Raw genomic sequence first — 24,670 nt, 5'->3', positions numbered from 1 at the left:
GGCGAGGTCACTTGAGGTCACTGGAGCAGGACTTCTGTTTTTCTGGCTTAGTTTTCAGGCAGGACCCCCTCTTGCCAGCTGCTCCGCCCTCTGCGCATCCGGCATCTGTCTGCCTGGCACTGCTCCCCAGGAATCAGCCCTCAAGCTGCGCTTCCCAGGGAGGTGACTGGCAGGTGCATGTGGGCCCTTTTCTGTCCCTGTCCCTGCCTGCTAGCTTAGCGGGGGGTTGGGGGAGGGGCGTCCAAAGAGCAGCCTGTGGGCACATCCCCTCCACGTCCGTCCATCCGTCCGTCCAGGCTACTGGGAGCCAGAAAAGCAGCTGGGACCAAGGAGGGCAGTTTATTGTCATTCAAAGCTCCCAGGACTCTTGGGTGGGCTGAGCGCCCTGTGGCCTGCCAGTCTGCACTCCCTGGAAGGGGGTTGGGGCGCAGTTCCTCCCTGGGAAGGCTGGGCTCCATTCTGATTTTCTTTCCATGGCAACAAGTCCCAGCTGCAGCGGGCCCCTGCTCCACCTCGAGTCCGCCACACACGGGGTGCTCCCTGGGCTCGATGCTCACCTTACTCTGGGGGCTCGAGCTGCTGGTGGCTCCTCCTCAGGCCCCTGGCTGCCAGATTCTGGTGCCACTTCTCAAAGGCCTGGAACAGGGCGGGGAAGGAGAGGTTCTCCAGCTCCCTCCCGGCCTGTGCTATTGGTCCCTTGGGGAATAGAGGTCCCTCCCTCTGCCCTAGGCGGACAGGCAGCCAACCCTGCCCCCGGCCAAATGCAGAGGCTCAGAATAGAGCTGACCTGTGACCTGCGGAGCTATGCTCAGAGCACACACGGGAAAGGACGGGAAGGGACAACGCCTTTTGCGGCCATGTGAGGGCTGCTGTGCCGCAGGCCAAGCTTGTTCCCAGCCTGCGTGCCAGGCAGGACCGGGCTGAGCACAGGGCTGCCAGCTATATCAAGGGCTCCAGAATCCAAGCAGTTTCTCTACGCAAACTGACCTCCCCAGCAAGTGAAGGCGCCCTGGGTGGCACGCAGGGAGGCCCTGCAGCTCAGAAGCGCTGGTTTTGGAAGGGCCTGCTGGGGGCTAGGGCTGCCCCACTGGTACCTGAGAAAGGACCCAGCCCTCGGCTCGTCGTCGTAATCGCTGAGCCACCTGCAGCTGCACGACCCGCCGCCGCCACGTGCGCCAGACCCATCTCAGCTGCCACTGCCTGGGCTGTGGGGACAGGGTGAGGCCCCAAACTGGCTGACTGCTGCCTCAGGCCCTGTGCTCGCCGTGGCCCCCAGCCCCTCTGTGGCACCAGGACGAGGGTGCCATCGGAGGGGTGTGAACAATGCAGATTCCTGGGCCTGTCCCAGGTTTCAGACTGAGTAGGTCCAAAGGCCATACTTTGAAAGACTTCATCTAGGGGTTAGGGTTGAGAATAGCATGAGAAACTGGTGTGAGGCTGGGGCGGCCCCCTCCCCACTCACCAGCGACCGTGCCAGCTCCTCTGCCCTCTGAGCATCCACCCAGCATTGCCATGTCCCTGCCAGGCGCCTGGCCTGCTGGGAGCCCTGGAGCCGGCGGAGCAGTGCCTCAAGGTGCCAGCGTTGCAGGTATTTCCTCCTGGGGAGAGAGGCCCTGTGGGCATCCCGACTGACGGTCAAGAGCATCATGACCCCTTGACGGCCAGGAGAAAGGGCTGAGCCACGGGCCCGGGCCAGCTCCTCCAGGAGCCTGCAGGGGTGCGCGCTGGCCAGAGAGTCCCAGCCCTGGCCACAGCTCAGGCAAGCCCCTCCGCCCTGGGCCCCCCTCCCCGCCCCACTTCTCCAAGCAGTTGCTTACCCCAGCCACCTCTTGTCTTCCAGGCCTTCAGAGCTGCAGTCCCCTCCTGGTCCTGGAGGGGGCCCGCCCTGGGCCCTGGGTCCAGGCCACTGCATCCAGAGCTGGGCGGCACTGTCGCCTGGAAAGGGGAATGGAGGCAGAAAAGGCTAACATTCAGGAGGGCAAACTCCCCCTTACCCCACTCCTAGAGGTTGAGCACACGAACAGGGGTGAGCGACAAAAGGGGCTGAGTGAAGCGTGTGCCCCACGTCCACCCATGCCTCCAGGCCCTGGGCTGCTGCCAAGAGAAATAACAGGTGGGGCAGGCAGGGCAGATGTGCTGTTTTCTGAAAATGGCCGAGATATTCCTGAAGAGGAAATGGGTGGTGGACATACAGGTAAATACATACAATGGATTTGCCAAGGAGCTCGGAGCTCATTTCCGGGCCCTTAAGGGCCGGTGACCGGTCACCCCTGCGCTTCGTACATCATCCTTCCACAGGGGCAGGTCTCCTTACTCTGAGCCCAGGGCGTTTCTCTCCGCTTCCTCTGCCCACCGAGGCTGCGATGTTGTGCTGGGCTGGGCAGCCTGGGCCCCGTGCCCTGTGGCCTGCAGCTGCGCGTCTATGAGAACAGCCAGAGAGGAAAACCTGAACCCAATGGGCTTGGCCCTGCTGGGCCCAGCTGGCCTGATGGATGCCTTTCCTGCCTCTGACCCAGTATTGGGGCCTCCTACTTGTGTGAGCACACGTGGGCTAGTTCATGGGACTGCACGTTCTCCCGTGAACCCTGCGGCTCCCAGAGGAGACGGAGAAGGTGCCCAAGTGTAGTATGGGTATCAGCACACACCACGGCCTCTTCCCCTGGCCTCCCATGTGGCTGGAGGCGCAAGCAGCAGGGTGGATCAATAATAGCTACCACAGGCGAGAGCTTACCTGCGCCAGGTACAGCCTGTGAGGCGGGTATTACTCTCCCACTTAAAGTTGACTAGGTGAGCCCTGACTGGTTTGGCTCAGTGGATAGAGCTTCGGTCTGCAGACTGAAAGGTCCCAGGTTCGATTCTGGTCAAGGGCATGTACCTTGGTTGCGGGCACATACCCAATAGGGGGTGTGCAGGAGGCAGCTGATCGATGTTTCTAACTCTCTATCCCTCTCCCTTCCTCTCTGTAAAAAATCAATAAAACGTATATATTTTAAAAAAAATAAAATAAAGTTGACTAGGTGAAGTCATTTGCCTGAGGCCACCCCTCTCAGGAGTGGGCTGACTCAGAGCCTCGGCCCCCAGCTACTGTTCCTCAGACCCCAGACTCGCTCAGGGGCTCAGTGCCACCAGGAGGTGGATAATACCCGCTCATCTTGTCAGGTGAGGGTTGCCTGGGTGTGGGTGTGCATGTGGTAGAAAGGAGGGGCCTGGAATTCAGCACCCCATTACCATTCCCAGCACCGACTTCTAGCTTCCACCAGCCTCAGTTTCTCCACCAGTAAGTGGGTGCCTGCCTGCCTTTGCTGACAGGAATGGATGAACGTGTTTATAAACGTACTCTGAAAATAGAATTGTCTGTAGCACAGAACTAGAAATAAAATACCTTGAGCCCCCAGAATCTGCTGTGGCCACAGCCCCACATAGAGGATGTGGATTCTGCAAATAAAGCTAGTTCATTCCATTAAAAAACCACTTGACCTTTCCTCTCAGACTCTCTCGAGTCTATTAGCTCCTTCCCGGCATTCTGACACAGGATTCCTGGTGATGCCAGTTCATCTTCAGGACACTGTGGCCTTGCCAGCAACTCTGGGCTGTGCGTCCCGCAGTGACACAGCCCCGGACACCACACGGCGTCACTTCTGTGCCTGGCTTCCACGGCAGCCTCCCCCTGCCTGCAGGCCCTCAAGCTTTTGCCAACATTTGCTCGTCTCAGAACTAACTGCTTCTGACGGGAGAGCATCGGGCAGTTATCTCTGGGCAGAGAGTATCATGAAAGAAAACTTTTTCATTTACATTTTCTGATTTTTCTGTAATGAGCATGTTTCATTTTTTCAATCAGAAAAAGAACGACGAGGAAGTGCTCCTGTCCCCATATTTCTGTCTTGATGCTACGCTGCACCACGACATATATTGACTTTGGGTGCCTAAGAGACTGTGACCCAGCATTGGTCTTTGCAGCAGGCCTGAGCTGCGCTGGCACTCAGTAGGTGCCCAGGAGATGTTTGCTGATGGACCGGGTTGGCTTCCAGAGCCAGGAGGCTGGCTAAGGGCTAGGGAGGGCGGTGTCCACAAGGCTGCTGGCCCCTGGGGAAGCATCCAGCCATGCGTGCCACCAGGGGCTGAAACAAGCCGATTCTGAAGCCGCTGGCCTTCTGGTCTTTTTGAACCTCCTACTTTACCTGGGCCCCACCTCACCTGCTTCCATGGGGCTGCAGTGTCCATAAGCTCCAGGAGGCGCCCTCTGCTGGCCAGCCCGGGCCAGTGCGTGACGTCGGCCCTGGGCCTGGGAAGGGCTGTGCTAGTCTCCTGGGCCTCCATCGGAGGTTCCAGCCACACTCTGAGCAGCTCTGTCTGCCACTGGGTCCGCAGGAGCTGCCTGTGCCCAACCAGCTGGAACTGGGTGATGGCGACCCGCTGGACACAACCCTGGGCGGCAGATTGGGCCCAGGCCTCTAGGACCCTGCGGGGAGAGGAAGGAGCCCATACCAAAGGCCATCAGCTCCAGGCTGGCTTTATGGCAGCGTAGGGGGCCTCCCCTCCCAGCCCTGGCCAGTGCCTATGGTAGGGGACCTCCAGGCAGAGCCCCGAGCCCTGCTCCTCCCCCCCCCACCCCCCCACCCCCGCTCTGCTGGCGCGAACACGTTTAATGGGCACAGAGAGCAGCAGAACATCACATGACAGGGACAAGCATCCTGTTTACAGGCAGGACAGCCCTGCCAGTCACACTGCCTCCCCTGTCCTCACAAAAACCCGGGTTTATGGAGCACCTGCTATGTAGTCTGGCCCCGCGCTGAATGTTTACATTCGTTATCTCTAATCTCTTGGCCACCCTGCAGAGCAGTTCTGTTATCTTGCTTTGACCTTTCAAGTTAGACTTGCCCAAGAAGGGTCACACAGCTGGGCTCTGGCCCAGGACAAGCTGCAATGACCAGGATCGCCTCTCCCTGGCAGCCCCAGTCTCCCAAGCCCTGGCACCAGCCACCCAACCCCCTCTCCCCTGCCCCAAACAAACTCCAGGCCCCCGCTGGAAGCACAGTGAGGGGCTGCGCTCGGGCCCTGGGCATCCACCTGGCGCTCAGCTTCCGGGCAGCGTGGGCTCGGCTGAGCCGGTGTAGGCAGGACTCACGCACCCACCGAGTCCAGCACAGGGCCAGCTGGGTCTGGGCCCGAGCTCTGTCTTCTGCCTGCTGGCGGGCCTCACAGCGCTGGCCCAGGGCCACTCGCCACGCCATAAAGGCCTGCTGGGCCCGGGCCCTCCTCAGCTGCGTGTCTGCCCGGCCCCCTTGCATGTGGCTTCTCCAGAGAGCAATGGAGGCCCGGGCCACGCGATGCTCCCGCACCCGGGCTGCGGCCACGCGGGCTTCCTGCCACGTGGCAAATGCGGCTCCCAGTGCCCGTCTTCTCAGGCCAGCCTGGAAGGCTCGGCACCGGGCCCGGAGCATCCCCGCGTCTCTCGCAGACCCACCCCAGGCCTGGAAATGGCTGCAAAACAGGAGCAGAGGAGGGCCAGCTGCTGTCAGTGACAAGTCACCTTTATTCAGAATGGCACCTGCACCCCCCCCCAAAGTTTTATCACAGTCTTATAGGTTACACACGGTTTCATACACAACCCTGTGCTTTAAAAACATAGGGACCGATGTGCAACGGGGAAAGCGCCGGCTTTCATTCGGGGCCTTGGGGCACACACACTCGGGGCGAGGAGGGGCGGTGGGGGTGAGGGGCGGGGTAGATGCTGCCCAGGAGTCTGAGGGAGCCCAGCAGCTGTGGTTCAAGTCCCAGATCCCCTGGGACAGCCACCCCTGCGTCCCCTCACAAGCCCGCTCTGGGTTAGGGGGTCAGTGAGGGGAACACGGTCCCCCACTCTGAGGGGCCTGAAACATGGGCACGGCCTTCAGATGCGAAAGCGCGGAGCCAGCGTCCTGCAGCCTGTGTTACTGGCTGTGGGGACCTGAGCAATGGTGAGTTTGTCACTGCACCGCGGGCATCGCCTGTGCCCTCTGCTTTTCAATGGCATTAATGAACTACATGCATGTTTTACTAGAGCATCTCTATTTAGAATGCCAGCCCCTCTTTTTGGCCCCTGTGTACAGCGTCCCCCTGTGCGGACCCCCCAAACACGCGGTGCGGGGACACCGATGGTGGTGGATGTCTGAGTAGCTCATCTCTCCATCTCAACCGTAACCTCTAAACCAGTGGTCGGCAAACTCATTAGTCAACAGAGCCAAATATCAACAGTACAATGATTGAAATTTCTTTTGAGAGCCAAATTTTTTTAACTTAAACTTCTTCTAACGCCACTTCTTCAAAATAGACTCGCCCAGGCCCTGGTATTTTGTGGAAGAGCCACACTCAAGGGGCCAAAGAGCTGCATGTGGCTCGCGAGCCGCAGTTTGCCGACCACTGCTCCAAACCAAAGGACCGACCCAGCCAGGGGGATGAGGGGACGTGGGATGAGGGGCCTGCCATCCCCACCTCCCGCACAAAGCAGGTAGTGAAGGCTGGTGGTCATGGCTCTACGGCTCCAGGCTGAGGTCTCCCTTCACCCCCACCCTCACCCCATCCCTAACCCCCTTTCCCAGGTCCCAGGCCTCCAGCCTGGACTCCCCTAGAGCTGCAGGGGCAACCCAGCCTCCCATCCCCTGGGCTCTCTCCCCGCTCTTCCCGGGGTGGGGATGACCCTCTGCCAGGCCCACCCACCTCTGCAGTGCGAGCCGCTCTGGCCTGGCCATCCTGTGTCTCTGATGAGCTGCCGCCTGCTGCCAGCTCTGGAACGTGGCCCTGCACAGGCCCTGCCGGCGCAGCTGCGCCCACCCCTGGTACCGGTCATGCAGGCTCTGCTGCCCTGTGGCCAGAGAGATGCTGAAGTGGCCCTGGGTGCTCACCCTGGCCTCACCCCCGGCCCTGGATGCTCACCCTGACCTCACCCCAGAGCCCTGGGTGCTCACCCTGACCTCATCCCCGGGCCCTGGGTGCTCATTCTGACCTCATCCCGGCTCTGGGTGCTCACCCCGACCTCACCCCCGGGCCCTGGGTGCTCACTCTGACCTCACCCCCGGGCTCTGGGTGCTCACCCTGGCCTCACCCCCGGGCTCTGGGTGCTCACTGTGACCTCACCCCCGGGCCCTGGGTGCTCACCCTGACCTCACCCCCGGGCTCTGGGTGCTCACCCTGACCTCACCCCCGGGCTCTGGGTGCTCACCCTGACCTCACCCCCGGGCTCTGGGTGCTCACCCTGACCTCACCCCCGGGCTCTGGGTGCTCACCCTGACCTCACCCCCGGGCTCTGGGTGCTCACCCTGACCTCACCCCCGGGCTCTGGGTGCTCACCCTGACCTCACCCCCGGGCTCTGGGTGCTCACCCTGGCCTCACCCCCGGGCTCTGGGTGCTCACCCTGGCCTCACCCCCGGGCTCTGGGTGCTCACCCTGACCTCACCCCCAGGCTCTGGGTGACCGAGGCCCCTGCTTAGCCAGCCCTCTGCCCTCTACCCAAGTGGGAGCAGAGGAGGCCACCCTAGCTATCTGGGTTGAAATGCTTTGGTGACAGGTGTCCTACTGCTGACCAAGCCAACCCAACTCAGGGAGTTGCTTGTTTTTTAAAAAACGTCTTGGCGATGCTTAGGAATCCCGAGGATTTTATGAAAATCTAGATTCCCAGCTTTTCTTTAAGAAACGAGGTCTAGCGGCACTCGGCCGGCCTTCCTGGGCGACTGGACAATGGGGCTGGAGAAGCGACTGTCTCCTGTGGACAGCATTGAGTTTTCCAGAACAACCAAGTCCCCGCCGCCAGCCCATCGGTACGCGGTATCGGTGTAGGGGGACGCCTCCAAAACACCCCTAGTGACCCCCGTCTCCTGTGCTGGGCTCCGAGGGGGCCGTGCCCCCTGAAAGCCAGGTGAGGGTGACGAGGCTGAAGATGAACAAGAGCCTGCTAGGAGCTGGGTTCTAAGCCAAGCCTATTGGTGGGCTGTTTCACAGTACCCCCACAATCCCCCCGTGAGGTGCTGCTGCTGTCACCCCCATTCTACAGGTAAGGAAGCCGAGACTCAGCTTAAGTAGCTTGTTTAAAGTCCACAACAGCCAGGGAATGGAAGTGGGGACATGAACCTAGGACCAGGGTCCACGCCCCCGGGGCCTGGGCATGCCCTGTGGGGTCCCACTGTTGGACTCTGTGCTGGAGGATACGGACTCCTGGGTCTCCCTGGTGGACCCTGGCCCTCCCTCCTTCACCCCTGGGGCTCGTCCCAGTCCCCCACTCACTCTGCCAGGAGGAGTGCCAGTGCTGCAGGGCGTCTCGCATCCGTCTCCGGCCTCGCTCCTGGGCCCACTGCTCTGCCTCCTGCCACTGCGCCAGCCGCCGCCGCCACAGGCCCAGCGCGTCCCTGCAGCTCCGATCCCGGGCCCAGCGGGCAGCCAGCTTCCTCCGGGCCCCTTGGGCCATTGACCAGTGGCTCCAGCCGAGGAGGATGCTGGGAAAGAAGTGTCCACCCTGAGGATGGTCACTGCCACTGGGGGCCCGCCCAGCCCACTCTTCCTGCAGCAGCAGGAGGGGCTTGGGGTGACTCTTCGCCCCGTTCCTATCTTGGGGGAGAGTCGTTGTTGGGGGTTGGAGGACTGCTCCTTTGAGGGTCACAATGACAGGTGATGGGGATAAGAGGGGACCCCAGACCTCCAATGCCGGGTCTGTACCAACCTCTAGTGCTAAACCTTGCTAGGAATGGAGTGCTTGCTCTGTGCCAGGCACTGTGCTAGGGGAGGCATGCGCCCTACCTCGTTGATGCCCATTGAAGGGAGTACTGTTATTACCCCCCTACAAATGGGGAGATGGAGGCACAGAGAGGTTAAGCAAATTGCTCAAGATCACACAGCCAGTGAGGGATTAGAACCCAGGCAGACTAACTCTTAAGCACCGTGCTATAATGAATGAATGAATAAATGAGCCACAGCTGTGAAATCCCTGAAATCATAGGTCTGATGAGTGCCCCGCCCCCCTACTCCGCATACACCTCTCAGCAGGGCAGGGGCAGGGTAGGAGGGCAGGAGGAGTTGAGAGGATCTGAGACTGGGGCATGCAAGGGGTGCCCTCTGGGATGAAGACCCCAAGTGGGGGGGGGGGGGGCTGCTGTGAAGGCCAAGGACTGAGGGGGAGGGGCTTCAGGAAATAGTCAATTCAGAGAGTAGTGAGTGGCCTGGCTCACCAGCCTGGGGCAGGGTCCCTACCGCCTCTGAAGGGTGTGCTGGTGCCACCTTGCCGCACCCCGGGACTGCTGAGCCCGCGCCTGCCAGAGCAGAAGGCACCGTGCCTGCTGCTGCCGCCCAGCTGCCCACGGAAAGCTCAGCCGAAGCTTCTCCGGGAGGGCGAGGGCCCTGGACGCCTGGGGGAGGAGGTGTGGCCTCCTGGGTGTCCGGCCCCTGCCCATCCCCACCCTCTCCTCCCACGTGTCCCCCACCCACCCTGGCTCATCCCAGCGCCTGCCGCTCACCTTCTCCGGTGGGCCTCGGGGTGTGCCGCCCAGCAGTTCTGAGGCCGAGGTGGTCCTGGCACTGTCTGACCGGTTGCCTGGTCCCCACACCCTCAAGCGCCACGCCCTCAGGATGCACCTTAGCATCTGCCGCTGCACGCCCTGGAAGAAGGAGCTATAGCAAGGGGCAGATGAGTTCCCGGGCCCCAGCCTCACCCCCTGGCTGGAGTGACTGCTAAGCAGGGGCTACCCCAGCTGGGCCCCTGGGGAGAGCCAAGCTGGAAGGTGCTGCCACATGCACCCCCGCCTCCCAAACCAGCCACACACTGGACCACCGGGCTCTAAGAAACACAGATGCCCGGGGTCCCACCGCCAGAGATCCCGATCCACTGGCCTGGGTGCCGCCTGGGATTCCTGACTTTTCCTAAGTTCCCAGGTGACTCTCCTGAGCAGCTAAAACCAAGACCCCCGCCCCACCTGTGCTGGTCACCTGGCTGATCCTTGACATGCTCCCGGGTGGGTGGGGGCCATGCAGCGGGTGAGGGATGGGACTGGGCCCAGGTCCAGGGACCCCAGCCTCAAGAGGCCACAGGCATAACCACACTAGTACTTCTACTTCCACTGGGTGATGAAGATAGGGACGCTGAGGCCTGGGTGAAGGCATTTCCTCAAACCCCAAATAGCAGCAGACCTTGGACCCAAACGCTCATCTCAGGCCACCGGGCAGCAAAGGTGTGCCACAGGGAGAGGCCGGCTATGCTGATGCCCAGAGGCACAGGATGGGCTGGGCGTAGAAGGGCTACATGCTGAAGGGTTGTGGTGAACTGAGATTCCCTGGAGTTCTAGGGGTGCATTAGAAGAGACTGAGGGTCCAAGTGGACCAAATAGGTGTGGGACTATTGGTGATGGATGCCAGGTGATGGATGCCAGGTGCAGAATTCTTAACCCTGCAACTGCTGGCTTACATCCACCTGATGTCCCGTGTGGGAAGCTGGCTCCACCCCTTCCCTCACACAAAACCATCAGCCTGGGCTCTGAATCCGCCTTCTTGCTCCTGATTCACAGTGTGACTTAAAGCAAGCTGCTCGACCCTCTGGGTTTCCGTTTCCCTAGCTGTATAATGAGGCACATTGGAACAGGGGGATAAGACCTCTTTCAGGTATTCATTTACAGTGTTTATCCCGTGCCTACCGCAGGCTGGGCCCCTGCATGGTGCGGGAGGCAGATACAGTTCCCGCCCCAGGAGGCTCCCGCTGAGCTGGGAGCTGGGGGAGAGGCGATTTTGGATGTTGGAGAGGGAGAGGAGCTTTATTTTTATTTTATTTTTTTTAAAATATATTTCTTTATTGATTTCAGAGAGGAAGGGAGAAGGAGAGATAGAAACATCAATGATGAGAGAGAATCATTGATCAGTTGCCTCCTGCACGCCCCCTACTGGGGATCGAGCCCGCAACCCAGGCACGTGCCCTTGGCCGGAATCGAACCTAGGACCCCTCAGTCCGCAGGCCGATGCTCTATCCACTGAGCCAAGCCGGCCAGGGCAGGGGAGAGGAGCTTTAGACCAACTTCCCCATCAGGTTCCGGCCACCTCAGTAGGACTCTGTGTCTGTCCCCACAGCTCTCTGCTCAATCCCTGTCTCAGTGTCCCTGGGCGGCCTCCCCTGCCCCACACCTGCTGGGTACCACCGTGTGCCAGGCCCCCTGCTGGAGCCACTGAGAAGAGCACCACTCATGGGCCCACCCCTGCCCCAGGCCCAAGCCCAAGCCACGAGCCCGTGGACACCTACTCAGCCCGCAGGCGCTGGGAGAGCCTCGCCCTCCAGAGCAGCAGCGCCCCGTGGAGGGCCCGTCGTGGGCAGGCTTTCTGCGGGGAGCCCTGGCCTCGATCCCGGGGCAGCCCCTGGGCCTGGGCCACCCACCTCAGGCCCTGGGCTATGGCCCCTCCAGGGGCCGAGCTGTCCAGGTCCATGTTCCCTGAGAAGCAGTCAAGAGACAAATCAGCCATGTCCCCCGTGACCTCCCTCTGCCCAAAGTCATTGATGGCTGCTGCCTCAGGCCCTCCCCTGAGACCTCTCCACTCGTGGGCACTTCACCCTCCCACACCCCAAACCCTCCCCTCCAGGCACCTCAAAGATCCCATCTTTCCCTGTCTGGCTTTGGTGGGGACAGAGGCCGTGCGTTCCACTCACCGCAGGCGCTTCCCGGGAGCAGGGGCCACATCCCTTCCTGGTGGAAGATGAACAAGGTCTCTGGCTTAGAGGAGCTCACGATGGGAACAAGGTCCCGCTGGGGCGCACCCACTCCCGGGACCCCTCCTGTACCCTCCCAGACCCACCAGGCTGCACCCTGAGAAAGGGCCCAATTCCCTCACCTCCCATTTCAACAATCCACAAGTCAACTCCGCCCCTGTAGAAGGACCTTAAGTGACTGGGGTGGAGGGAAGAGCCCTCGGTCTCCTTGCTCACCCACCTTCTGCCGGCAGAGGGACAGCTGAGTCACCTCTGCCCCATCCGAAGCCCGGAGCTGCTTCGTCCACACCCACTGTTTCAGGCACATCCTCAGGGCTCCCATCTGGCGGTCAGCCAGATGCTCCGGGGGTTGGGCCCCTCTTTCCACCGACCGCTGCCAGGCCCCGAAGCACCTGGGACAGCCGAGAGAAAGTGCAGGCGCCGGTTGTTAAGGCCACCCCTCCCGCCAAGTGCCAGACTCACTGCTTCATCTCTCTGGGCCTCAGCTCTCTCCTCTGCAAAATGGGGCTGCAGGAAGGCCTCGACACCATCACCTCTACATGCCTGGATGGCCTCCGCAGCCTCCTACCGGCCCGCCCTCATCCACTCTTGGGCCCTCCAGTCAGTTCCTACTAAGTAACCAGAGTGATTTTTTAAAAATCTCAAATCAAATCATTTTATTCCCCTGCTAAGATCCTCCAGGGGCAGCCCTTTGCTTGTATGATAAAATGTCAACTCCTCCCCAAGTCTGCAAGGTGCTCCCCACACCTTTCCAACCTCATCTCAAACCCCCCGCCCCCCACCCCGGCCCCCATACTAACAGGGCTGCAGCTTGTCTGCTGTCCTTGGAGTTTTCTGTGCGTTGCTATCACGAGCCTTTGCACATGCCGTTCCCTCTGCCTGGCGCTCTCCCCTGCTCTCCCTCCACTAGTCAACCATTCATCCTTCACACCTCCGCTGACCCTGGCCAAGGTCAGCTCCCTCTGTTTAAAGGTTCTCACAGGAAAAACTCTCAGGCGGATGCAATCCGCAAAATGCAGACCGCGGGCAACTATATGATTTCTTCAGCAGGTAAATTGCAAGGAAAAAAGAGTTCAGGGGACCCACAGCTCACAAAGACTTGAATGGCGTATCGGCCAATTCCAACATGTGGACCTTATTTAGACCCCAATTCGAACAGACTGGAACAAGATGGATGCTTGTAAGACAACGGGAAATTCGGATGCTGAGCAGGTCTTTGCTGGGATTAAGGAATTACTGTTCGTTTTTCAGGTGTGAGCATGGCCTTGTGGTCATCTTGTGTAAGAGTCCTTATCTTTCAGAGACGCTACGGAAATAGTTAAGGGTGAAATGGTGTGAGGGTTGGGGTTTGCCTCATGATAATGTGGTGGGGGGGTAGTCAGAGTACGTCCAAAACAAGCTTTCTCAGGAGGTGATTTTCTCGAAGCTGGGTGATACACAGGTGTATTATCCCATTTTCTTTACTTTCATGTAAGACAAAATGTTCCATAATTTAAAAGTTAACAACAAGGAAAAAAACTCATAGATCCGTGTTTCCTCCCTTCACACTATACTCGGGTGGTGTTCGCGCACACTTGTGACCCCTAATTTCCTGTCTGTCCCCCCACCTGGCCAGGGGTTCCACGTGGGACAGGTGACGACTGGCACTCAGCTTTACTTACAACGAAACCCCAGCTCCTGGGTGTTTTCTAGCAGGTCTCGGGCTCTCCGTCAATGGCAGCTGCTTTCATTTCTCTCTCATCTTTCTCTCAAGACGAGGAGGAGTCAAGAACGCAAAGGGCACCTCCCAGCTGCATCCCACCGGCTGCCTCAGGGAAGGCGGTCCCCCTCCCCCTCCCCCTTCTGCCTACCTGCGAAGCCAGGCTCTCTGATGCTGGGGGACCAAGGGGGACACCCAGGCTGTATCTGCGGCAGGAGAGCACCAGGCCTGGGGGCGCCTCCCCATGCTCTGAGTTCTCAGCGTGGCCCCGGAGGCCTCTCCCTGGACCCCCTTCTCCTGCCTGGCCCGTTCCTCCTGCTGGCACCGCAGGAGGAAGACTGTAAAGGGAGGGGTGAGAGAGGGAGTGAGCAGAGGGGAGGATCAGGGCCAGGAGGGCCACTGACACCTGGGACACCTGTGTGGCCTCTGGCCTGTGGCTCCTCGTCTCTCGGCTTGTTTCCCTGTGAGTGAATGATGTCTAAGGGACTTTCCGGGTCTAACGCTCAAGCTTCTGCTGGGCCTGTGCCAGCGTCAGTGGCACACCAATATCACTGTGTGCCTTCGAGCTAGTCACTTAACTTCTCTGTGCCTCAGTCTTCCCATCCGTGAAATGGGCACAATACCTTGCCGAGGTCACCATGAGGCTCAAATGAGCTCGTGTCTGGGAAGTTGCCGGAGTAGGTGCTCAATGAGCACTCATCCACTCAGGACCCCCTGCCCTGCCCTGCCCTGTGTGGGGACTCAGCCCTGCCCACCTCCGTCTGCCCCACTTTCCCAGGGCCCCACATCTCACCAGCCAGTCGCTGCAGGGCCTGCAGGATCTGGACTCTCCCGTCTCCTCCATCTGGTCTCAGCCCAGAACATGATGGAATTGGTCGGGCTCCTGTCTCCTCCTTCAGACTGAGAGTGAATTTGCCCAGAGAGAAACTGATGCCCAGGGCCAGGGAGGGCACACGATCCAACCTGTCCACCCCAGCCCGGGGCGGATCCTGCCTGCCCACGGGAGCACAGGGCGCTGAGCCACCTGCTGTTCTCTCCAGGCAGTGCACTTATCCCCATCACACAAGGGATGTGGGGAGGGGCTCTGCTTTTGCTTCACTCTCTTCAATACCATCTGGATTTTTCATAACAGACATGTATTAAATGGATATTATTTAAATAATTATTTTAAACACATTTTAAAAATTAAAAATAAGAACAAAAACAATACATCACAGTAGTGGGAAATTGAGGAAATGAAAAAAATAGCCAACCTAATCTCTCTGTTTCAGAGATAAGCACTATTTGCATTTTTTTTTTGGAGGTTGGGGTTACCATCTTAACCTTTTTTTGTTGTTGTTAATCCTCACCCAAGGATATTTTTCCATTGATTTTTAGAGAGTGGAAGGGAGGGGGGGAGACAAAGAGAGAAACATCGATGTGAGAGAGACATATCAATGGGTTGCCTCTCACATGTCCTCTGAGGGGTCATGGAGGAGCCTATACCCTTGACCGGAATCAAACCCGGAACCCTTCAGTCCTCGGGCTGACGCTCTATCCACTGAACCAAATCGGCTAGGGCAGTGGTCGGCAAACTCATTAGTCAACAGAGCCAAATATCAACAGTACAACGATTGAAATTTCTTTTGAGAGCCAAATTTTTTTAACTTAAACTTCTTCTAACGCCACTTCTTCAAAATAGACTCGCCCAGGCCGTGGTAATTTGTGGAAGAGCCACACTCAAGGGGCCAAAGAGCCACATGTGGCTCGGGAGCCGCAGTTTGCCGACCACTGGGCTAGGGCCATCTTAACCACTTTTTAAGTGGATAGTTCAGTAGTGTTAAGTCCATTCACATTACTGTGCAACATTTTAGTTTTTTTCCTTCTGGTCTTTTCTAATGCACTGTTTAGGTACATAGAAAAAATATCTTAGCTACTATTTATTCCTTTTTCTTTTTCATTTAACATTGTCATAACCATTTTTCCTACACACAGCCCTAGCTGGTTTGGCCCAGTGGATAGAGCATCGGCCTGCAAACTGAAAGGTCCCAGGTTCGATTCCGGTCAAGGGCACGTGCCCAGGTTGCTGGCTTGATCCCCAGTGGGGGACTTGCAGGAGGCAGCCAATCCATGATTCTCCCTCATCATGGATGTTTCTATCTCTCTCTCCCTCTTCCTTCCTCTCTGAAATCAATAAAAAATATATTTAAAAAAATTCTACACACATATCCATAAAAATACTTCCAGGAATGGAGATCCTTGGGGAGGGGGATGAAATTTCCAACTATTTTGGATGTGTTTTCAAATCAAGCATGCATGACTGTCATGATTTAGAAATAAAAATTAAAGGTATTGAAAATAAAAATAAAGGAAAAGAGAGTGGGGAGGAAAATTTTAAATCTTCGTACATAGCATGCTGAATGGTTGCCCAATATTCATCACGTAGTTAAATGAGAATTGTCTCACGCACTGGGCATTGAGGCTGTTTCAAAGCTTTTACAAGGATAAATAATGCTGTGATGGACATCTTTCTGCACAAATCTTTGTCCACGTCTGCTGGTTGCATCCTCATTCTCTTGTTGGGGAGAGGAACGGGGACGAGGAGGGAGGCTAGCAGCACTGCCCAGCCACACTGACCAACCTGGGGTGTCCCCCCCTACCTGCTTCTCTGGGCGGGGTCCACCACTGGCTTCCTTCCTGAGGGACCTGGGGGCTGGCCTCCCCCAGAGGGTAGGGGTCCTGGGCCAGCCTGGATGTGGGGCTGCCCTTGTTTCTGCTGCTGAGCCAGGTTTCTCCACTGGATCAGGGGAGGAGGGGAAGAGGGACGTTGGCTGCAGCCTCAAATGTGCCCTGAGAGGGAGCACCAGGCAGGGGCAGGGACAGGGGCCAAATACTTCTAACAGACTCCACAGCCTATGGTCTTAACCACTAGACAACCCTGCCTCCTTGGAAACGCATGAATGCATGAAGAGAGGGAGCCCCAGAGGCAGGGCTTTCCTTGGGAGACTGACCTTGGAGCTGGGCCCTCCCAGAGCACCCCTTTCCCAGGGAGGGAAGAACACAGAGAGCTCGCCCCGGCCTGGCCTGCAAACCACTAGTGAAAAACAGCAACTCTTACAGTATGTGGTAGAGTGCGAGCTATGTGCTAGGCCCGTGGTCGGCAAACTGCGGCTTGCGAGCCACATGCGGCTCTTTGGCCCCTTGAGTGTGGCTCTTCCACAAAATACCACAGCCTGGGCAAGTCTATTTTGAAGAAGTGGCGTTAGAAGAAGTTTACGTTTAAAAAATTTGGCTCTCCAAAGAAATTTCAATCGTTGTGCTGTGGATATTTGGCTCTGTGGACCAATGAGTTTGCCGACCACAGTTCTAGGCAGAGTGCTGAGTCCCTTTATTCATTTAACCTCACAACAACCCTGAGGGGTATGGTCAATTATTACCCCATTTTAGAGATCCAAGACTGAGGCACAGAGAGGTTAGGTAACTTGCCCACAGTCGCACAGCCAGAGAGTGTGAAAGAAAGACAGACAGCAGTGGAGGCAGGATAGGAGCTGAGGCAGAGCTGGTTCAGGTGTGGGCTGACAGCTGTGCACTCTCTTGGGGAGGGGGATGAAATTTCTCTTGGGGGTCACTCAGAAGGTAGAAGCCGAGCCCCAGAAGAACCTCCTCCAGAGCACACCAGCATTTCATCACCTCCCCTCCACCCAACCTGGAGGTCCTGACCTTTTGGAGGCTCTGGGCCAGAAGGGCCCTCCTGTGTCGGCCGCACGCCACCTCCAGGTGGGCCTCCCGGAGTCGCAGTGCCCAGCGCAGTGCCTGCGGACCCCTGCGCAGCAGCCGCCAGCGGCTCAGGGCCCCTGCCTGCCGCCTCCGCACCAGGTGCTGCCACGCCCTGAAACATCTGGACAGCAGCTGCCGGCTGGGGATGGACGGGGCTGGTCAGGGGGTGGGCCTCAGCCCCAGGGCGCAGCAGAAAGGGCTTCCCTCTATTGATGGCTTGGAAATCTCAGACAAGAAAGCGCTGGAGGCGGGAGGATGCCCTGCCCGGCAGTGACAAATCCCAGGAGCTGCTGTCCGCCCCTTTCCCGGGGGCCTGGAAGCCCCTGTCATCCCCAGCAGGGACAGTGTGGAAGTCCCTCCCCCTTAAGTCCCGTGTGGCTCTGCCATCAGGGCCAATCACTATGAGGCCCTAGTGTCCGTTTGCCCAGGCGAAAGGGAGAGGAGCTGTCCCGGCCCAGCTGTGGCCTCACCGGGCCCTCTCAGACTCCAGGTTCACAAGATCTCTGGCTTTGTTCTTGAAAACAGAAGGACAAGGCAGCTCTCAGGCCCGAAGCAAGCAGGACAGACACCCCTGCCCAGCCTGCCCCAAGGCCTCCCTTTCTGACAATCTGGCTACTTGGAGTGAGAATTCCTGGGGGAGGCAGCAGTCCCCTGGAGCCCCCCAAAATCCTGCTCCCAGACTCCTCTGGCCTCTACCTGCAGGGCACTGGTGGCTGGGCCGAGGCCCACAGACAGGAAGCGGCCTCTCTTCCTCCCCGCTGCCCTGCTCCCTCGGGCCCTTCTCCCCTCCTTCCTGCCCGGGGAGGGCACCCCAGGCTGCCCTGGAGAATGTGGGGGAGCACAGTCTGGCCTCTCTGCTGCCCACCTCTTGAGGGAGCAGGGGGTTCCCCAACTGCCCCCTGCTGTATGCAGGCCTCTTTCCTCGCCTTAGGGGGTAGGCAGGAAGGACCCCCTGCACGGGGTCAAGGAAGCCCCCAGTCAGCACCTCCAAAGCGGTCTGCGGTGGCGATGCGGGCTTGCTGCTGGCCTGAGAGCCTGAGAGACCAGCCTGGACCCCCGGTGTCTCTGGGAGACTCGCGGCTCCCCTGAGACCTCGGGGGTGTTTCTTTCTCTGGTCGCAGAAAGCAAGAACAGGCTGGATGCACTGGGGGCCAGCAGGGCGGGCCTGGCCACCGCTGGTCCAGGGCTCCTGGGGCAAAGGGCCTGGGGGTTCCTGGGCCCCCCAGCACCTGAGGCGGGCTGCCTCCTGCTCCGGGTGCTGCACGGAGGCCAGCAGCCGGGAGGTGGCAGCCTGGGGTGGGGCCCGAGCCGGGCTCTTGACAGGGACAGACAGGTCGTCCAGGGTGAGGGGTTCCCCCCGGAGCCTGGAGGTCCAGTTCTCGAGGCCACCCCAGGATCTGGGGCCTGGCTGTGTGTGCCCATCAGTGGGGGCATAGCGCAGGGTGGGCCTGAAGCGTGGGCAGGGCGTGTCTGTGGCCAGAAGCCAGGATGGCTTCAGGATGGAGGATGGCTGAGCCTGTGGCCCTGGGGGTCGGGGGCTTCCCCGGGGCACCCCGTGAGGCCAGAAGCTTTCCTGAGGCTCCGACCAGGGGTGGGGGCTGCCGCGACTTCCACACCCGGCCAGGCCGGCCTCCCGTGCGCTCAGGTTACTCTGCTGGACGGCGAACGCTCGCGCCCCCCGCAGGGGGAGGCCTCCCAGGGGCTGGAGGTTGCTCTGCTGCTGGAATCTTGAGTTGATCAGCCGGCCGGTCCTGTCCTTCAGGGCAAGGCCCAGGCGGGGCCTAGGGCTGGCCAGGTTGGTCTGGACTTGGCAGGGCTCCTGGCGAAGAGCTTCCCTTGGCGAGGGTGTGGTGGCAGGCTCTCCTCTCTCAGCCCGGCCCCTGGGCACCCACTGGCCAGGTCCACGACCCAGGACGACACCCAGGCTCTTTGGGAGTCTCCGTTGCTCTAAAGAGAGTAGAGACAGTCATGCCCTGGGCGGGGCATGCAGTGTTCAGTGCTCAGGTGGGACGGGTGGGGCTGGTCAGGCCTCAGAGCCAGGAGGGACAGGGTCCCAGGCAGGAGAGAGCCTGGACTGCAGAGGTCTGTGTCAGCTCTGCAGACAACGGGCAGTGCCTGGGGGTCTTGAGCAAGAACAGTGATATGATCTGACTGTGCCTGGCTGCTTGGAGCAGGGACGGGGCAGGGTCAGAGGCAAGGAGGGCAGAGGGAGGCTGGGGGACAGGAGGCTGTTGAGGGGGAGACAACCAGGTCTGGGGTGGCAGGGAAGGTGGAGAGAAGACAGATTCCGATCTGCTGTGGAGGCTGAGAGGAGCGAGGCAAAGGGGAGAGTGAAGGACCAATCCCTGATTTCCAGCTTGAGCAAAGAGGTGATGGAGGGGGGCGGGGGTGCAGGGGGAACCAGGGGGAGGTAGACAGCAGCTGAAGGTGAAAGCAAGACCCAGCATATCATCAAACAGCTGAAGGCTGCTCTGGGGATCCTGGCGTGGGGCTTAGAGCCCTCCTTCCGATTGCCCCCAGCCCTCACGGCCTGGAGCTGGTGCGATGCCAGGGAAGGCAGGCGAGTATACTGTGGGCCATACAAGTTTGTAGATAGGAACCTCAGAGAGGTTAAGCAACTTGCTCACAGTCACACAGCTAGACCCCACGGGGGCCTGAGCAGCACAGCTGGGGCTGGGCCGGAGGGCAGCCAGGGGTGCCAGTGAAGGGCGGGCTGTGGGCCAGGCACCTGAACTCGGAGGTGCTCCAGCCCACCACTCCTGGTACCCACCTACCTGTGGGAGCCCCTTCTCAGCCAGGGCCCAGTCAGGCCTACTCCTGGTCCACCCTCTTCCTGACCTCCCTCCCTGACTTCCCGACCCTCCCTTGGGCCCCAGGCTGGGAAGGCTGTGTCCTGGCCCAGCTGGCCCTCTGTGGCTAATTTCGGGAATTGTGGAGGCTCTGGGCGGGCCTATCCGGGAAAGGAGCTCTGGGCCACGACCTGGAGGGGACCCTGTTCCTGCCACCTCCCAACCCAGACCCACCAAGCCTCTTGCCTGGCCTCAGGGGGGTCGCAGGCCGGGGGGACACATTCTCCTTCTGGCTGGCGTCAGGTCTCAGCTCCATGGGCTCAGGGCCAAGCCAGGTGGCAGCAGTGTCGCTGCTCCACATCACAGCCAGCAGCCCAGCTGACCAGACGAGAGCTGAGGGACGAAGACGGGGTGCCCTGGCTCCCACCAGGCCACACCCCAGCCCTGGCCCACAGCCCGCCCTTCACTGGCACCCCTGGCTGCCCTCCGGCCCAGCCCCAGCTGTCCTGCTCAGGCCCCCGTGGGGTCTCCTCACCCTGCCTCCATGGCACCCCCTTTCCGTCTCACTTTCTCTCGTCCTCCAGCGTCCCTGCCCAGCCCCAAGAGAGGGCGAGGCTCTCTTTGTTTCCTGTCTCCACTCCCCATGTCCTCCTCCCTCCTCTCTAACACACTGGTTCCGACCTCCTGGAGCTCCATGCAGGAAGTCACCCCTCAGTCCATGAAGATTTCAGCTCCCGGCTCACTGAGACTTTCTTTTCTTTTTTGTGTTTTTTAATCTATTTTTATTGATTTCAGAGAAGAAGGGAGAGGGAGCGAGAGATAGAAACATCAATGATGAGAATCATCAATTGGCTGCTTCCTGCACGCCCCACACTGGGGTCAAGCCCACAACCCGGTCATATGCCCTGACCGGGATTGAACTGTGACCTCCTGGTTCATAGGGCGATGCTCAACCACTGAGCCACACTGGCCGGGCTCACTGACACTTCCTTCACACACCTGAGTTCTCGGTGAGCTCACCATCCACATGGACTATCCCTCCCCACCCTCTTAGACACTAATTCACACTCCCCCCCCTCCTCCGACCTCTGCCGCCTCTTCTCCCCACACCCCCTTCAGCGGACCTATTGCCCCCACCAAACACGGCCATCAGAAGAGAAATGCCACCAGCTCCCCCACCGGCTCCATGGCCACCGCCTCTCCTGCCCCTCCGCCCTCCTATGTGGTCCCATCCCCAGCCAGACCCTCCCCCAAGCTCTGGGTACCATTCTGTTTCCCCTCCCAAGGGCAGCTCCCAGGACCACCACCATCCTCCGAGGTGCCATTCTCTGAACCAGGAAAAGGACCCACAGCTGACTCAGCCACACACCGGGGCACCGAGCCTGGGGGGCGGGACACAGGTTCCCTCCCCCATCATTTACACTTCCCCCTTCTTTACTGACTCACTCCCATCAGCTCTTAAACCACAAGCAAAAACACCAAAAACCCTTCCTCTCCAGCCTCCAGGTCCCAGACCACTTCTCCCCTCCTCATCACACCCAAATCCTAATCCCTCTCCCCCCCCCCGGTCCCCCCCCTGCTGCTGACCTCCCTGCAATCAGCCACCCCCACCCCAAAGCTGCTTTCCTCCAGGTGACCTCCGAGATGCAGGTCCCTGGCCAGTTCTCAGCAGGACAGTCGTCACTTCCTCCTTGGAGCCCTCCAGGAAGCCACCTCTCGGCTTCTGTCCCTCCTGCTGGCGTCTCTTTCCCAGTCTCCTCTGCTGGTTCCTCTTCTCCTGAACTCTTAGGATTGGAGGTGCCAGAGCCTCCTTCCTCCCCTGATGCATGCACCCCAAGTGACCTCAGCTCCAGACAGTTCTAAGGCAGACTCCCATCCCCCCTTCTCCCAGAACGGCAGTTTAGCCTCCTGCTGGCTCAGAGGATAATCCTGGAGCCACCCTGGCTTCTCATTCCCTGGATCACCTGCAATCCATTAGCTAATCGCATCTGCTCTACCTTCCAAAGATATCCGGAACCCAGCCCCTGCTCACCACCTCCAGCCCCACCTGCCCAGGTCCAGGACCATTGCCTCTTGCGTCCTGACTGGTCTCCCACTCTGCCCTCACCCCACACCTGCGGTCTACTCCCCACCGAGGCCGGAGCGATCCTGCGAACGTAGATCAGAGCATATCCTGACTCAACTCAAACAGTCCCAAGGGCTCCCCAGCCCACTCCGTCCTCACGGAAGGCTGCAAGGCCCTACAGGAGGGGCCTCTTGGCCATGTAAATACCGTTGGGACACTGCCAGTCTGTTGGTTCATGGCTTGTCTGTGGCGACTTCCTCACTGCATGGCAGAGTAACTTCAACAGATGCCTTGTGGCCCACAAAGCCTAAAACATCTGCTTTCTGGCTTTTAAGAAAGTTTGCATAAGAAGGAAGGGGATGGGGAGATGGGGGAAAAGGGAAAAGGGAATATAGTCGGTAACATTGTGATAAGTTTATATGGTGACAGATGGCTAACAGAATTAGTGGCGTGATCACACTGTATGGTATAAAAATGTCAAATCACGATAATGTACATCGAAAACCCCTGCCCCAGATACCTGGCCCCCAGTTACCTTACCATCCTCATCCCTACGCCTCTTCCCTTGCTCTCTCTGCTCCAAACACCCCAGCCTCCTGGTTGTTCCTCCAAAATGCCCTGCATGTTCCGACCTCAGGGCCTTTGCACTTGCTGTTCCCTCGGCCTGGAACTCTCTTTCCCTCTCTCTCTCCTTCAAGTTCTGCCTCAAATACCACAGTGAGCTCTTCCCTGACCACTGTCTCTCCAACCACAGCACCCTCCTCATTCCCTTCTCTCTTTTTCTCCATGATTTAGCACCACCCAACAGACTGAAGAAATTAGCGTTTGCTTTTCTCCCTCCAGTGGACTATGAGCCACTGTCTCTTTTCCATGCTGTATCCACAGCATATGGAATAGTACCTGGCACACAACAGGGGCTCGTGTCATTTAATCTGCACCGCAGCCCAAAGAATTAGGTCCTTCTCTTTACAGAAGAGGAAGCTGGTGCTTAAAGGGTCTACCTGCCCAGCCAAGGTCAGTGTCTGCAGAGGGGCCATCTGGGCCAGGGCTTCTCACCAGGACAACCCCGCTCCCCACCTCTTTTCAAAGGATACTTGAGACAGCTCAATCCACATATCCCTTTCTACCCTCTTCCCCCCCCCCCCACCCCCCCCCACCCCGCCTCCTCTCTCACCCCATGCCTGGGCTCCCTATCTGCTCCTAACTCTCTTACCACTCTACCCCATCCCTGTCCAGTTAAGGACAGCAGATAGACAGCTCAGTCCACATATTCCTTTCTACCCCCCTTCCCCCCAACCCCTCCTCTTCCCACCAAAAGAACCTGGGTCAGTTTTCCTGTCCTGAACTTGCCCTCCAGTGCATCTGTCTTCCTCGGGCCCTCTCTCACCCAGTTGGGTTGAACCTAGAGGGGACCTCAGGCAGGCCCAGCACGGCTAACGATCCAACTAGGTAGGCGCGGGGCAACGTCAGAGAGCGTACCGCCCAGCGTCCCGCGGCTGCCTCGCTGCCTCCTGGAGGGTGCTCTGGGGGTCGGGTTGTCCCAAGCTGTGAGCGTGGCCCCCCGTTGTCTGCGCATGCGTGCGCCCGAGGGCGTGGCCAGGAGTCCTCCGCCGAGGGTCCTGCCCCCTGCACCCTCGCTGTGCATCCAGCTGCCAAGCACGTGACCTCGTGCAAACTTCTCGCACGCGCAAGACCTGTAAGACTGCTGGCCTTCGGGTCCCTCCGAAATTGGCTGGAATCTGCCCTGTCCACTCCTCCCGCCAGGCACTCCACAGGTCAAGCCCTTGTCCCTGCGGTTCCCCACACCACCCTGCCCTGCCCTTTCCTTCCTCCGGCCAGATTGTGCTGTTTCTCCGGTCTGACACCCGCTGGAAGAGGAGGGAGCACTGGGCCAGGGGTCAGAAGACCCGAGCAAGATGGGTACTGCCGCTGTGTGACTGTAGGTAAGCCCGTAACTTCTCTGAACCTCGGGGTCCTTATCTGTAAAAGGGGAGTGTTGACACCCAGTCTACTCCCCATTGGCTGGAGGTGAGTCAGATGTTTAATGCCAGACAGCCTTTCAAACTCTAAAGCAGATCTTGAAGGGGTGTGTGTGTGTGTGTGTGTGTGTGTGTTATTACTTCCTTCTTAGGTCTATGCATCCAAGAACTCCTCGTAAACCTGCTGGATTGAACCTTTTGGTATTCGGGTCTTGTTCCTCCCTTGTCTCCAGTAAAACTTTTGCCTTAAAGTCAAATTGTTCTGATACTGTTCAGCTACACCAGCTCTACTGGGGTTATTTGCCTGGCTTAATGTTTGCATCCTTTTACTTTCAGCCTTGCTGTGTCCATATATTTTAGGTGGGTCTCTTATGACACAATATGGCTGGAATTTTAAAAAAATTACCAATATATGATTATGACATATACAAACCATCTCATTTTTATGCCTGTTAATGATCAAACTTTATGTGCGTTTTTTTTCTCCTTTCTTGTCTTTTTTGCTCGTTTTTCCTTCCTTACAAATGTCTTGGAACGTACACATCCTTTTTCTATTCTTTCAGTGGTTATCCAACACATTTTAATTTGTGTATTTATTTTGACAAAGTCTAAAGTTAATTCAGCATTTACCCTCCCTCGACAAAAACAAACAACAACAAAATAAACGAACAAGT

The 24,670-nt window shown here is 58.7% G+C and overlaps 1 protein-coding gene across 1 annotated transcript; it reads right to left on the bottom strand.

Annotated features, from left to right (window-relative positions):
- Window positions 1-321: 321 nt before the first annotated feature.
- Window positions 322-20,268, bottom strand: LOC308242663 (uncharacterized protein C1orf167; the record flags this gene model as incomplete). Its single annotated transcript, XM_080657079.1, has 20 exons — window positions 322-636; window positions 1,095-1,205; window positions 1,463-1,598; window positions 1,818-1,935; window positions 2,315-2,420; window positions 4,195-4,459; window positions 5,134-5,481; window positions 6,697-6,841; window positions 8,258-8,466; window positions 9,218-9,372; window positions 9,481-9,634; window positions 11,247-11,433; window positions 11,649-11,685; window positions 11,929-12,100; window positions 13,559-13,745; window positions 14,201-14,307; window positions 16,047-16,183; window positions 17,107-17,302; window positions 18,090-19,110; window positions 20,187-20,268. 20 exons carry the CDS (start codon window positions 20,266-20,268, stop codon window positions 559-561), a joined length of 3,951 nt encoding a protein of 1,316 aa, XP_080513205.1. The 3' UTR covers window positions 322-558.
- Window positions 20,269-24,670: the final 4,402 nt, after the last annotated feature.

This window comes from Plecotus auritus (genome assembly GCF_963455305.1).
Source record: "Plecotus auritus genome assembly, chromosome: 2".
Lineage (NCBI taxonomy): Eukaryota > Metazoa > Chordata > Mammalia > Chiroptera > Vespertilionidae > Plecotus > Plecotus auritus.
This window is presented reverse-complemented; position numbering and strand designations above follow the sequence as displayed.